At 48.9% G+C, this 15,152-nt stretch overlaps 1 protein-coding gene across 1 annotated transcript in view; it reads right to left on the bottom strand.

Moving 5' to 3' along the window:
• Nucleotides 1–15,152, bottom strand: part of plxna2 (plexin A2) — a 159,298-nt gene that overhangs the window by 124,391 nt on the left and 19,755 nt on the right. The window contains exons 2-3 of the mRNA XM_062391613.1: nucleotides 11,583–12,901; nucleotides 7,221–7,403 (exon numbers count right to left, since the gene is read on the bottom strand). Coding sequence (XP_062247597.1) covers nucleotides 7,221–7,403; nucleotides 11,583–12,770 — 1,371 coding nt within the window. The 5' untranslated portion in view covers nucleotides 12,771–12,901. The remainder of the gene's footprint in view (nucleotides 1–7,220; nucleotides 7,404–11,582; nucleotides 12,902–15,152) is intronic.

Here is a 15,152-nt window from a genome sequence, read left to right as displayed (position 1 = left end):
TGTGTGTGTGAGCAACAGGGTGAAAGTGGAGCCAAGACCTGGTTCTCATTTTCACTTTAAGATCCCGAGTTCGTCCAAACATGAGAAAAATCGATGTAAATAAAGCTCAACTTAATTTAAATTCTAATTAATAACACAATATGCTGGAGAAAATGGATTATGGCAATTCTCTCTTTCTACAGGCAACGACTGGGAGAGTGCTTCAAATCAACAATGGGTTAATTAATCTCACTTATGAAGTTATGTCCAATTATGGGATGCAATCAACAGCGTAATTTGGAAATGGACGGCATCGCCAATCAAAAATCTAATGAATAAACTCAAGTGTTGTGCTCAGACATAAAAAGTGATCTGTGGGATAAATTAATGAAGAGGTACTGCACAACATATTCATGGACATATGTGATTCTGTCTTTGTGTCTGTGGGGATTTAGCTCCATTGGCATGGATGCATACTCCTGCATGTCTCACGGCTAAATGAAGCCTACATGTATAAAAATCCATCTGTAGTAAAATGTATGCGCTGTACGAGTATTTGTCTCTTGTTGTTAGATAATGAAAAACACTTCCTTGGAGACACTGGCAGAGAAAAGAGCAAGCAATTAGAGGGAGAGAATGGAGCGGGAGACAGAGAGAAGGGGAGAAAGCAACGGAGCGCTGTTTGAATGTGATTAATGAGATCACTGCAGGGTAGGCGGTGTCATTAGAATAGACTGCGCACAGAGGAGAGGGAGAAGAAGAAGAGGGCGAGAGACTGAGACGCAGAAAGAAAGAGAGAGAGAGAGGGAGAGGGACTGAGAGGGGAAGAAGAAAAGAGGAGGAAAATGAGAGGGGACAGCCGGGTGACTGACCAGGCAACATTTAACTCACTGCTATGAAAAGAAAGAGGGAACGAGAGAGGGAAAGAGAGAGAGAGTAAATCAGCAAGACTAAGAGGGAAGAAGCAGATATCAGGCTCGGATGAATGGAGCAGCAGGGGCTCTCAGTCTTCCACTGGCTCTTTTAACAGTGAAGTGTTTAGAGAAGCCTGGACCAGGTCTGGCGGAATGAGAGCCCTGTACTCTGAAGACAGCCGTGAAAGACACGGCTGCTGCCGGGGCCCGGGGGCCGGGGGCCGGGGCCCGGGCCCGGGGCTGCTGCTGGCCCCCTCTTCATCTGCCTCAGAAGTGAGCAAGAGCGAGGCCAAGTGGAGGCCAGGTTGGTGAAGGTCGCAGACGTCCTACCGGTCGGCACCTCGATGAACACACTAGTCACGTGGTTCAAGTTATAAAGCGTCTATGAAAAAACGACTTTGACACACAAATGCCGTTTTACAAACACAAAAACCTGTTTCCTCAAAAGTCCTCCCTCGGTAGAGCCGCAGGTTCCAGGTGGAGTTTCAGGCTGTGAAGTTTCACATGAAGTTACGATGTGTTCAGACCCCCTGCTGATCAGCGGGGGTGTCCCCTCCAACAAACTACACAGCAGATGTTTAGTGAGCACTTCACAGTCCTGCAGGATAATATTTGTTATCCCTGCTGTGGAAGCCTCCAAATAAAATGCACCTTTTATTTGCAGGTGTCCAAGAGGTTTCTGCTTCTTCCTGCGCGGACAGTGGATCCATCCAGTTAGGCTACGCTACCCCCCCCCCCAGCTGCTGCCGGGTGCGTCTATTGGTTTTACATGATAACAAAGACTGCAGGGAGCGTCCCGAGTGGCAGACGTCACTTCAGCTGCCGACGTCTTCACGCTACTTGTCATGATGTCTTTTCGCTGTTGTTTAAAGTGTCAGTGGTCTGTCTGTCCACGAGGACGGTTTCAATTTCTTTTTGGATTCATGACAGACGATCAGACAACAGGATGTCATCATCAGTTCTGTGTGGGATTGATTGGAGCGCGGCCTCCGGTCAGAATCAAGGTCGTGTGGAGGTTTTCAGGATTCAGGGGGAACAGCCACAGAGCGTTTCACATGTCATTGTACTTCTGAGTCACACAGGGGAGATATTTAATAAAGCCATTATTATAATTTGTTGTTTGTGGGGTTTGTGTTTGTAATCCCTTTAATGACCTACAATAAAACAAGTTTATGAAGTGAACAGTGTGTCACATATCAAGGTTAGGGAGTTTGTGTCTGTGTGTGTAGGGGGGGGGGGACCAGGTTGGGCTTCCACTCAGTTGTTGCCAAGGGCCTCAGCTGCTCAGTAAGGACCTCGTCCCCTGTCTCGCTCTGCGGTGGTCTGTCTGCCCATCTGTCCACAGCTCTGTCCCTCCACGTCTGTCCGTCCTCCCCCACCTGTCCTCTTCTCCCCTCCTGCTTCCTCTCCATCCCCAGGTGGAGGACCCAGGTGTGCCACAGCCAAAGGGTCGGAGAAGAGGGGACAACTGATCTGCTCGGCCGATCCCAAACTGGGAAAAGCCCGACCACACCAAAGCAGAACCTGGACCAGCCGAGCAGGTGAGCCGCCTCTGGGCTCGGATCACGTTCCCTCTGAGGGCGACGAATGGGAGGACCTCCTCCCTGAGGCTCATTACGGGCTGAGCGCACCACAGTGTAGAGGGGGGGGGTCGAACACTTGTCCACCAGGGCCCTGCAGGAGCAGCTGCCTACATTTACAACCCTTTCAAGTCCCCGGCACTTTGCCCCCCCCCCCCCCCCCCATGATCAGCTGCGGCCCTCAGCAACACTCCGCCACTGTCGGCTCAACACGCGTCCACGCTGCCACTCAGGCCCGTCCTGGAGCCACATGTCACAGCCGTGGCCTCTTTCACTTACAATAACCAGTTCAACAGTTTGTCCAGTTAAACACCTGAACCAGCCTTTCAAGTTGTTCCCCCATCAGCTGCCAGGGGCATCATCCAAACCATTGCCTGATTATTTATCAGGGCATGATGGGAAGATTCAATTAGGCTGAATGCCGCCACATCATCGTTAGAGGCTTGAAGGATAAAGAGCCGGAAGACATTCTCTTTCATGAATGGTTTACTGCAGATACAAGCCTCCACTAATCAGCCCCCGTGCTTCAGTTCAACACAACCATCCACCCCCATCATGTGTGGGGTTTGAATAGGGAGATCGCTGCATGCAGTGCCGATTAGAAAAGGAAATGACAGCTGAAAACCACTAGAAGAACAGTTTTTGCCTCTTTTTGTTGGTTTGTTTGGTTTGTACCCAAACACCATAACAAGGATATCCACGGAATTTTGTGGAAGGGTGGCACAGGAGCCAAGAATCAACTCATTTCTTCTTTTTTTATACATTTTCACAGATTCCCCAGGGAATAAAGCATCAATCTTGATCAAAAATAAATCAGGTATATTTAGTGGATTGATAATTATGGTTCGACTACAATTAAGGTGAATATGCAGGTATGTGCCATCCTTGAAATAAAATGCAAACATATAATATTTCATGTCAAAGCTTAATTGTTTAATTACGTATTTGACTAAATAAGCCTTGATGTGAGTAACCGTCGTTGAATGCAGGGTAAATATCTGGGGATGCATGTCTTTGGTCTTCGGGTTCGATAGCACTTAACCCCTACTGGTGCGTGTGGGAACGCTGGGAAAGAGGATCTTCATTCTCACTGATTAACAGGGGAATCCAGAAGGAGGCTCGGCTCAGCTTCCTTTAACCTCCTCATTCATCTGCTGCTGGGACGGGGCTTTCAACATCCAATTTTACATGTGCGGCCGTGCCCTTCATCTCTATCTATATCAAAGGCAGTGCCCCCCCCCCCACCCCCCCAGCCTCACTGCTCTTCTCCTCTTCATTGCCACAGTTGCCCACCCCCCACCCCCCTCAATCCCAGTCCCCATGTGGGATACGTCTGCTCTTAAGTACACTCTGAACAACGTGCAGCCAATTCCAATTTAGATGATGTAATCCTTTGGTAATGTGTGTTCAGAATAAATCGCCTTTTTCAATCATGTGACCCACAGAGCTGGAGATACATACCAGAGATAGTGTGGATGACGGAGCCCGGCGAGAATCTGAGTAAATCTACTATTTCATTTACCTCGCTGGAATACAAGCTCACTGGAAAATACTCTGATGTAAACTGGGAGCAGACTGCAGGTGTAGTTTTTGGTCCTGATTGGAACTGGTTTCGCTGAAGCTAGAAAAAGTACACGGACCTGGAATATTGATCGGCCTCAGAGCGGCTTTCTGCTGAGGTGAACATCTACTGCCCTCCACAATCAATCACTGCCTCCAGGGGGTGCCACCCAGAAGTCCACATCCCATTTCTGAAAGGCGCCTGACACTCATGCTGCACATTTTACACGTAACTGCTGTACGGTGGTACGGTGGAACCAGGCTTCACTCCAGGTTGGGAATGAGAATACTGCACCTTCACACGCGTGTCCTACATCACACAGTAAAACGTAATCCCTTCACACCCTGCTCACGTGATCACGCCATGTGAGTAACACTGTACGTGACTCACACCTGCAATGTTATTGTTTCCTGCAGCCATTACTGTGGATATGCATCCTCCTCACCTTAGCGTCTGCTGATTCCCCCACCCTCTTAACCCCGCTCTCACAATCAATCCCCTGCAAAACCCTGCCACTGGCAGCGGCATCCGCCAGCACCATCCCTCCTGCTTCACCGGGCTCCCGCAAAGCCGAGGAAACAGCAGCATATACAAGGGGCCGGTCTGCAGGGAGAGCACGAGGGAGGTGGAGGGGAGGAGGAGCGGGGGATTGAATGGGGAAGCGGGAGATGGGAGGGTAGGGAAGGAGGGGGGGGGGGATTCTTTGGGAAGGGAGCCAATCCAATTACAGGCAGCGGTGCAGCCCTGGTTTCTTTGGCGGCACTAAATTCACATTTCAACAGTCTCTTCCTCCCTCCTCCAGCAGCCTCTCCTTCCATCTCTGCCTCTTCTTGATACTCTTTTGGTATATCTATTTGTTTTCTCATCATGGCTCACACGTCCGAACCATGCGTTCGTTCAGGTTGCATTCAAAAAAATCAAAAGGTGAAGGTATGGAACCGTATTACCAGCAAAGCATCAAATCGTGTCACCCTATAGCTGTGTCATGCTCCGATCTGACGGAGGCCTGCAGCCCCCCCTCCCTTCCCCAGCTACTTGTCTCAGACACAAACACTGAAGGAGCTTATCAGCTTCCTGCAGAGGAGCTGCAGACAGGGGCCCATCCCTCTGCCCCCCCCACTGTGACACCTGAGGGAGAGAGTGGAAGGCACCTTCGACGAAAACACCTGCACATTCCAGATGCCCTGAAACACACACACACATTCTGTCCATATAACCGACTGAATCCACTATTTAACTAACTCTAACCTGCCTCCTCACCTTAACCTGAATTTGACTTATATGATTTACGTTTATAGGTTTTTTTTATAGGGAAGTGTCTGCAGGTAGTACCTAGACCACACTTACACCCCCACCTACACAGTGGCAGTGTTGACATGCAGCATTATTGATGTTTCACAACCTATTAAAAAAAGCAAAGCTCTCTCCTTCCACAGCGTTGGAGGCTAAATGTGGTCATTGTCTCTTTCATGCACATTTGAGGAAACAGTCCGTGCTGATCCAATCAATCGTTTTCATGCAAATCCAAAACATGTCCTGCGTCGTGCTCGAATGCAAATTTTCCTTTTAGACGCTGGCAGCTTCTGGTTCCTCGTCACGCGATTTCAAACAAATCAGGTCCAGATAGAATCCAGTGAACGTGACACTAGAACAGGAGCAGGCACCGGAAGCACAGATGAACTTGCTGTACAGTGAGTCTGCGGTTCCAGTTCTGTGTTCAGAGAGATAATCGATGTTTCATTACTCGTTACACTGACGTTATGAATGCATCATAATGTTGAGAGTACCTGCATCTCCCCAATTTACGCTATTATGTGAATATTGTAAAATAACAATATTCTCTCGTGTTGAACGCTCTTCTTCCTGTTCTGTCCCGGCCCCTGAATCCAGGCTCTTATTCTTTATTCTCCAGCTGCTCTTCTCACATTCTGGTTAACTCCAGCCCATGTTAGCGTTACTGTGGTTACAGTCATGCCCCTGTGAAGAGTACACAGCAGCCCACGAGGCTACTTTGCATGGCTTCTCAAATAGGGATAGGAAAGACAGATAGAGGACTGGGGGGGGGGGGGGGGGGAGGCAGGTGGCGGCGACAGACAAGAGTGTGGAGAGACGGAGGATACAAATAATACACAGGCAACAGCCACACAGCGGGGAAAACACATTGTTCTGTCTCATCTAATGTAACCAAAGTAGAAAAAAGGGTGGTCAATTATTAAACAGCCCAAACGGGGGATTACAGGGAATGAATATTCTCTCCATCGCAGTCAGATCGGAGTATTGATTTAATTATGAATAGACGGAGACCAAAATAACTCCCGGCCAGCACCACTTGTGCTGCACTGCCAGTAAGTGGAATCACAATAGGAACTGGCCAAATCAGGTATCAAAATGGTTTGAGCAGCCCTCCTCCCCTCTCTGAGCTGCATGCAGCTGTTAGGAGGAGCGGGGGGGGGGGGGCAGTTATGGCCCTGTGACACACTCCTGCTGTCACTCAAAACAGCAGCCCCCATGGGAGGAGGAGCCAAGCGAATACTGACAAATCCTTCAGCCAGCTGTCTGAACGTGGTCCACAGAGCCTCGTCAGTATGCAGCACAAACAATGCACTCACACAAACACACACTTCATCAGCATCCACACACACACACACGCTAACAGTAAAACAAAGATATTTCTGACATTTTACCACAAAGCTGACTTTCCTCCCCGTTCAGTCAATATCTCACCTGATGCTTTTTTTCAGGGTGAAACCTGTGATTATGAACCGGACAGCAGCGGGAGACTGGGTTCTCTCACCACCACTGGGAGGTGAAGTGCATGGACCTGCTCTCTCTCTCTCTCGCCCCGCAGTGTGCCACAGGCAGAAAGGTGCCTATTAAAATTAATGGGCCAGTGCAGGTTATTCCTCACTGCAACACTGGAGCTCACATAACAAGGAGCTGGTAATAACCACTACAGTGAGCTGGCCATCGCCATTACCCCTCTCCGACGCTCTGACAGCCGGCATTAAATATTGAGGAGATAAGTTTCCCTGTGACCATGATCCATCTGCAGGGAAACTGGACCACTTCACAGTGTCTGTGCCCCGCGGACCACTGGACGGGCCTGAGTCCTTATGAATCCCAGTGATGGAGTGAGCACATATCTGCTGCTGCAGGCCCAAGAAGAGGAGAGGAGCTGGCACTCACCTTCTTTAGCCGTCCACTCTTGGTGCCCACGAAGGCCACGCAGTAGCCATTGTAGACGTAGGAGGTGACGGAAGTCATGCGGTCGCGGGTCTCGGTGTAGAGAGTGTGACCGGTGACCAGCTGGGAACCTCCCAGTGGCTGGTTGATGTCCAGGCCACAGAAGGAGTCGTCGATGGGAACAGGCTGGAGGAACACAGGAGGCACAAAGGTTAGAGAGCCAAGTGTGAGTAAACAATAATTAATAAAAGTGAAACACAAAAAACTGTGATAGGGAGTATGTGTCACATTAAACGAACCCCTGTAATGAAATGTAGTAGAGGAAGAGGGAGGGATTAAAAGACCTTAGAGAGCCAGACTTAGAGAATAAGACATTAGGAGAGTGGAGGAGCAGAGAACTGACTCAGTAAGGAGGTAAAAGAGAAGGTGACAGACTGAGAGCAAAAGGGTCAAAGTTGTCAGAGAGTGAGGGAGAGGGTGAGAGAGGTGAGTGTGAGGAGGGAGGTCGGAAACCAGGCGGGGGGGTGCAGCCGTGAGTCTCCCAGCCAGACAAACGTTTGCCTCTCGGTTCCACTTGGCAGACATGTTTCAGCTCCGCCTGACTGAGCTCCACCTTGCTCTCCCCGTGGCTCATTACCCCGGCCTATCATCACATCTCTGAGAGACGCACCCTGCATGATAACTACACATGATAACCATGCAGCCCTGAAATATGCATGTATGCATACGCGTCTGTGATGAAGTGTATTTACAGATTCGCCAGAGAAGATACTCCGCCGGGGGTAAAGTCTTGTGACGTTTGACTTCTGACGAACATTTAGGCGTCGTTATTTTTTGGTTCAAGCGAAGATGAAGATGAGATTATGAGACAGGAGAGGCCGGGGAAGGCGGAGGAGGTGAACAAGGAGCAAGACGGTGGAGTTTCTGGTGTCGAATCAGGTCAGCGGAGACAGTCTGGCCTCAAAATGCCACGTGGAGTAAAGGGAGATGGTCCGACAAGGCTGCCATGTATACATCCCATAGTCTCTTCCCCACAAACTCTACCTTATTCACCCTGTATATATATATTTCCCCTTTCTCCGACCCGTCCTCATTAATTCTCTCTCTGTCGGTATCTCCTGTGTGTCTCGTCTCTGTGTCCCTGTCAGGACGCTGTGAGCGGACTACGTTGAGTGACATCTCCCACTACGGGGGGGGGGGGGGGGGCTGTGCACTATGGCTGCAGAGCCGCTCTCTTCTATGCACTATTCCATGAGCAGAGCTGAAGCAGTAATGCTGACAGGGAATAATCCGCTCGTGCTGTCACGCCTCCCACTTTATGGCATTTCCCTTTATTTCCCTTTGCCCAAAATAGCACAGAGCCATTGTGCTATACTCCACTGCTTAAATTATCCTTTACTCTTCTGGTTATTAAATTAAATGTGCTGTACATGACCGGTGAATGCTTGTTTAAAACATGTGCTGACTACACACACTCCCACAGAGAATGGACAGGAAGGCAAGCAGCTATCTCGGGGGGGCAGCTCCAGACTTTGGCTTATCAATATCTGCCCCCTCACATGCATGCAGCTACTCCACACATGGTCTGCTGGGCTCCAGACCATGTGGTTCTGATTACATCTAGACTGTTTAGATGATGTACACTTAGCAGACTTGGCAGCCGAGCCGAATCCACCCCCCCCCCCCCCCCCCGGACCCCGTGCGGTTGTGTTCTCTTGTTCACCTTCCTGCAGATGTTTTTGTGTTGTTTTTCTCCGAGCGGTGCAGAAATGTGGGTTTTACCACAGTCTCTCTCTCACAGATGACATTGATTACTTTTAACAGGGCTCTGGAGAGAGACTTAAAAAAAGAAGGAGACTGTTACTCTGCGTGATTAGTTCTTATCGAGCAGCTCACAATACAGCATAATATTTAATCAATACGGAGCAAACAGTTGTAGCCGTGGCCCGGCTTCGACAGTAAACTGCATAATGGTGTTTAACAAGGACATCAAGCGCTTTACTTTGTGTGGAATTAGAATGACTGATGAATTGGACGTGACAGGATACCTCCGCTCCCAGGGCACGTCGGTGTGTTATCAGTAGCGGCTCCCCCTTGCTCTCACGAGTCGCTAATTAGCTGTTGGGGGCATTAGCAAGAAGCAAGAAAGGACGATAGCGTTTCGCAGACACACAAACAGCCTGATACTGAGAGGATTCTATCAGGGCTCCGCTCCGGGGAAGTGAGGACGGAGGATCTCCAGATGGCAGAAGGCTGGACGGCTGGGCGATAAATCTCTGACTGGCTGCCGTGTCCGAATCCCCCTGGCTCAGTCCATCAGCTCCATTCCCCCGGCCTCAGCCTTGGCCCGTGAGTGAGCGTGCACACAGTGAAATGTCTGCAAGACGGGGGAATGGGAGCTGGGGGTGTAATTAAGGTTCTCGGCTTTGAGCTCGCTGGCTACCTGCTGCTAGCGAGGACCGGCGGACGGGCGCATGTGTAATTTACTCCGAAACCGAGCGAGGTAGAGTCAACGGTTAACAAAAGGGAAAAACCAACATTCTCCCGGGTCGGCCTAACCTTGATTCACCTCATATTCCGATGAAACTCAGGCATGGGTGCTCTAAAAATACCTCACACTGAGTTGCATGGACATATTTATTTAAGAAAGACAAGATGTGGAACTCATGTGAACTTTAGAGCAGCCGCGCGGCTCCAGCCGGGGATTACTGAGAGCAGACAATGTTAGCATGGTTGACGTCTTCAGTTGTTAAATGTAATTTGTATAGGCTTTAGGAGTTTCCTCATCCATTGACATCTATCTGCATAATCCATATTATACTATGGATTTAGCGGCTGTTCATCGAGCACAAGGACACGGTCTTAAGGAGTGTATTTTACATCTTCTTATCTACCTGGCTACACAAAGCGTGCGTACGGCTGTGTAGAGTAATGCAGGAGAAGAGCTGGATGTTATTGGCTGGTGCGTGTCTAAAGAATGCAGTGGGAGGTGCAGTTTCACTGGAATTGACTGGAAACCTTCTGAGCATTCGGAGATAATTCTACTGGGAAACTGGAGACAGGTTCTGATTCAAGCTCCCACAGTCCTCTGCGTCGACACAGCCTCTTCTCGCTGGAGATAATAAAACCCAACAGCACTGGTTGGGGATATCTCCCCAAATCCCGACAGTCACCTTTGACATTGTGCTAATGGGGACTTAAGTGATTTTAATAAGAGCGGCCAATTAAAAGACTCTGGGGGGGGATTATCGACAAAGGAAGCTGATCAGAGGCTGTCAACATGGTGAGAAGAGGGATACCATTAAACACTGAAATAAAAAACTATGTCGCACACACTCAGCAAACACAATCCATTCCTGCACACATGCAGACACACAACACACCCCTTCTAAATGACTTGGTCATACGTTTAGCTAGTCATTAATTCTTAATGGGCTTTTTTTCCCCACTTCCTGATAGCAATTACTGAATGAAACCACAGAGGACGACAGCCTCCTGGGAATAAAGTGAAATCAAGAAACCTAATTCCACATGACAACATGTAACAGAGACATGGCCTTGGATTATAGGATAATTGGCGATATAGAAGGAAGAGAGTGGTGTGTGTGATCTCAGCGTCAGAAGCAGAGTTGAACTGCTTTGCCTTGTTCTAGAAGGAGTGTGTGTTTATTTATTCTGAGCCCAAACAGAATAAGATCACTTTGATGATAAAAAACAAAGAAACATGTACTTTTTTTTTGGACTTTACAACACACACTTTGAGATGTGATAGCAGTGCGTGGCGTTCAAAAGCATTTCCTGAGTTTATTTTCTTTGCAGCACACGCCCTCAAAGTTTGAACGCCGCGGTTTCTCGGCTCATCGAGAAGCTTTGCTCGGTCTCCTACTGTTTACTATCTGGTTTTAGGAAAATAAACAAGACGTAGATGTTGTTGGACCTTTGTACGATTACAGCCACTGAAATGTAGAGTTCATTAATGAGTCTATGAAAGTGTTACCTCTCATCTGTCGGCTGTGTTTGCTCATTGTGGGAACTGTTGGATTTCTCTTGATAAAACGTAACATATTAAACTTAATCTATAAAGAACCTTAAGAAAATTCATGGTATGATTTTGCACAGGGGGCTGCACGTCGGTGAGATCAGGTCAAATCTAAAAATATCAACTAATGTATGAAACTGAGGAAATAATAGTTTTCACTTCCCATGACAAAAGGACAACTGATGAATAGCATGTGTAGGATATAACCAAATTAAGCACATGGAGGAGATATATATATATATATCTTAAATTCCACATTCTAAATGAGTAAGTTAATGTGAATCTGCGAGTATGTTCTCAAAGCATCATTTGTCAGTGTAACTCACTGCTTTGGTGCACTGCACGTCCTTCCCCAGCAGCCAGTTGAGCTCCAGGTTTCCTTCTCCCTGGTAGCAGGACTGCAGGCGCTCCTTGATCCGAGCGTTGATGTCCCGGATGGAGAAGACGCAGAGTGCTGAGTCATCTGGCGGGTGATGGAACTGCTTCTGGCCCTTGGAGAAGATGGTGAAGAGCACATCATCCTGGGCGCCGATGCCGAGCGAGGCGGCCAGTACGCGCCCCGGCTTGCCGAGGTAGGCGGCCTGCAGGAGCCGGTACTCGATGCCGTTCTTCACGCAGCCGATGGGCAGGGAGACGTAGGAGTGAAACTTGCGGTCGTCTTTGCAGAGGCGGACGATGCGAGAGGTGTAGAAGAGGTCGTTGGTGGAGCCGCTCGATGACATGCTGTTCTCTGGGGTCTCGGGCTGGACAGTCAGGAAGTAGACAAAGCTGCCACTGGCAAAGCCGTAAACATAGTAAATATCAAAGTGGGCGACCAGTGCCAGCGTGTCCGACGGTATCTTGATGAGGGACGACACAAAGTCGGTGTGCAATTCATAGTCAAGCATGGCTGAGGATTCTGGGTCACGGGGCAGCTTCCGACTGGAGATGGTGGGGAAGTAGTCCTGCTTCCCATCTACGGCTGTGCCGATGAACAGGGTCCCATCCTGGCCTTGTGACGGCACGATGACCCCATACATGGTCCCAGTCTGGTTGACACTGGAGAGGTAGTGCTCTTTCTTATGAGACGGCTCCACTAAGATGAAGAGGTCGTCCAATCGGAGGAGTTTACAGACGCCCTGGTAGAGGCTGCCGCAGGCCAGCAACCGGTTCTGAGAGTAATCAACGAGGAGGAGCTTGTTGACATTGTTGGTCGCGACGAGGGGCTCAGAACACGGCTGGACGATCAGCGGGGGGTAGCAGGCCTTGTTGTCGTCCTCTGGGCCTGTATCATGGGACACCAGGAGGGTCAGGTTGCCTGAGAGCTTGTACACACGGTTGACCGCTCCGATATACAATGCCCCTGTGCTTTGGTGGACCGTCATGTGGTTGAAGATCCATTCCCGGCGTTCAGGATGGAAAGTAGTGAATGTCTGTCCACTGGACAAGACGGGGGACGCTAAGAGGCAGAGGACTAGCAGAGTAGCTACACCCTCAGGGGATAAAGTCCTGCGTGTAGCCCGCCGGCCCTCCATGTTCAACGGGCCTGCGAGGGACGTGCAGAGGAAGCAGAGAGAACGGGCGAGTGGCAGAAGGGAGGAGACCTTCACCTTCTTGTCGTCGGAGGCAAACTCTTTCCAAACTTTTCAAAGGTCTTCACATGTTTCTGGAAAAGAAAACAAGGGGAGAAAAAGACGTTAGACATCAAACAGTGACTCATATTTCATACACAGGAAACACATGTGAATGACTGGGAGAGAGTCTTCATTAAAGGAGCTTGAAAGGTCAAAGGTCAGCTCCAGTGAGGCGATGAGCTCGTGGAGGTTTTAATGAGACAATTGGCGGAAACCATTACGGTGCACATTCCTGAGGAGCTGCTGGGCAGACTGGGACGACGCAGGAAAGAGAGGCAGGTTACAGAGAAGGAAATGAGCCTGACCTGACTCCCCCTGTCACACCATGAGCAAGTGGATTCTAAGAAACACAGACTCTTGTAAAGCTTGGGCTTAAACTTAAACTCTAAACTTCTCTAGATACATATTATTATATATGTATTATATATGTTATATATATATATATAAATACTGATTTTTTTTTTGATGTTCGGCTAAAAACGTTCAATAATCTTCAGGACATATTACACCAATAATATCCACAATAATTCAGCTTTACAAAGCAGATTCATTTTTACACATCAGCTGAAATATCTGTGTTCTCCACTCAAGCAAGACAATAAATAAAAAAATGAGTATAAAAACTAAAATAAAACGAAAGCCATGAAATAAGATATGAAGTAGTAATAACACTGATTAGTGGTAGTGCAAATATTACAAGGTGCAAACTTATGGCAGTATTCACCTCCCATCACCATTTTTCACTCCAAACCATCAAACAAGTAATTTCTCCATTTTCCTTATTTATCTGTTAAAACATACAACAAGCTAAAGTCTTCGATCCACGGCACCGTGCTCAGCCATCTCTGTCCACGTGCCACAGACCCAGAGACACAGCTCGGTGCAGTCTGTCCCCATTGGAAAGGAAGGCCTGGATCTTATTACTGGAACAAGTGAGAACAAATTGGGAGCCACTTCCACATGCCCCTCCCCTCGCTCCCCCGCCTTTTAAGGAGCCATTTTTTTTCAGAATCTGAATCTAATTATTCTTTTGTAAACACTCCTTTTTGTTTTGTTATTTTATCCTTTTATTCTCTCCATCTCCAGCTGATAAGATCAGATCGTAGAGGGATTAACCTCTGGGGGCACAACAGTCATCTTTTGAATGAATCAGCCACGGTGTTGCATCTGCACACATGCTTCCTCATGAAAACACCCCCCAAAGGAATATACAGTACATGTGTGTTTGTACGTATTTGTGTGTGTTTGTGTGGGTGTGTGTGGGTGCCTCATATCCCCAGTTTTATCAGTTTACTCTATCAGAACCGAGGAGTGTGAGGGGCTAACAAGTGGAGACAATGGTGGCGCATCCCCAAAATCAAGTATGATTAGGCGGAGCGATCCGACAAGGGTAATTACTGTGGAGCTGGAGGAGGTAAGGTGAGGAGGGACGCGGGGGGGGCGCTGGGGGCCTGGACGTGTCAGAGTCGGCCCTACATCGTTTGTCACGCTCCGGAATTTGCATTTGCAGCAGCGCAGGCACCGAGAATCAAGGGTGAAAGATGTGGCTGGAATATAAATAAAAAAAAGCCAATGCGCCTTAAATTAACAAGAACTTGCAGTTGAAGATAGGGAGGAGGGGGGGGGGGTGTTAGGGGGAGAGATACTGCTCATCCAGGCTCCTGCAGCTTCTGTGTTTTGAGACAAGTTTGATTTGCGGAGGCGATTTGGGATTTGGCTCTGAACCGTGTCCGCCCTCTCGCAGCCCCTGTCCAAATCTTGTAATGGCCATCCCGGTCCCCCCCCCCCCCCCCCCCTCCTCCCCTTGTGATCAACGGGTATGCTACTCAGCTCCGACTTAAATATAGACCCTCGGGGAGCGTATTGATCCGTGTGTCCATAAACACTGGTCCTCAGGCCCAGTCAAGCTGTTCATGGCGTGTGTGCAGGCGGAGGTGTGGGAGGTGTCTCCGTCCCAAGAGCAGTTTATTAGCATGGTCATAAAAGTGCCACTGCCGCCAAGAGAGCCAGTCCCCCCCCCCCCCCCCCCCCTCACACTCAGCTGCCTGGGTGCTGCCTTGCTCCTTTGTTTGAGTTTGTACTTGCTCGATGTGCAAAGTGGAATCCTTTGGTGGTTTAATCAGCCTCCTGCTGAGGCAGCTTTTCGCTCGAGCCCTGAAGCCTTTTGCCCTTTGGAGCCTCCGCTGCACCCCCACCCCCTTAATCGTATATGTGTGTGTACAACATTTACTCCCATCCATCTTTCTTTCCACTCCTTTCTATTCCTCTCCTCTCTCCTTGTCG

Source organism: Platichthys flesus, chromosome 7, assembly GCF_949316205.1.
Source record: "Platichthys flesus chromosome 7, fPlaFle2.1, whole genome shotgun sequence".
NCBI classification, from domain to species: Eukaryota; Metazoa; Chordata; class Actinopteri; order Pleuronectiformes; family Pleuronectidae; genus Platichthys; species Platichthys flesus.
Note: the sequence above shows the minus strand (reverse complement) of the source record. Positions and strands in the feature narration are given on the sequence as shown.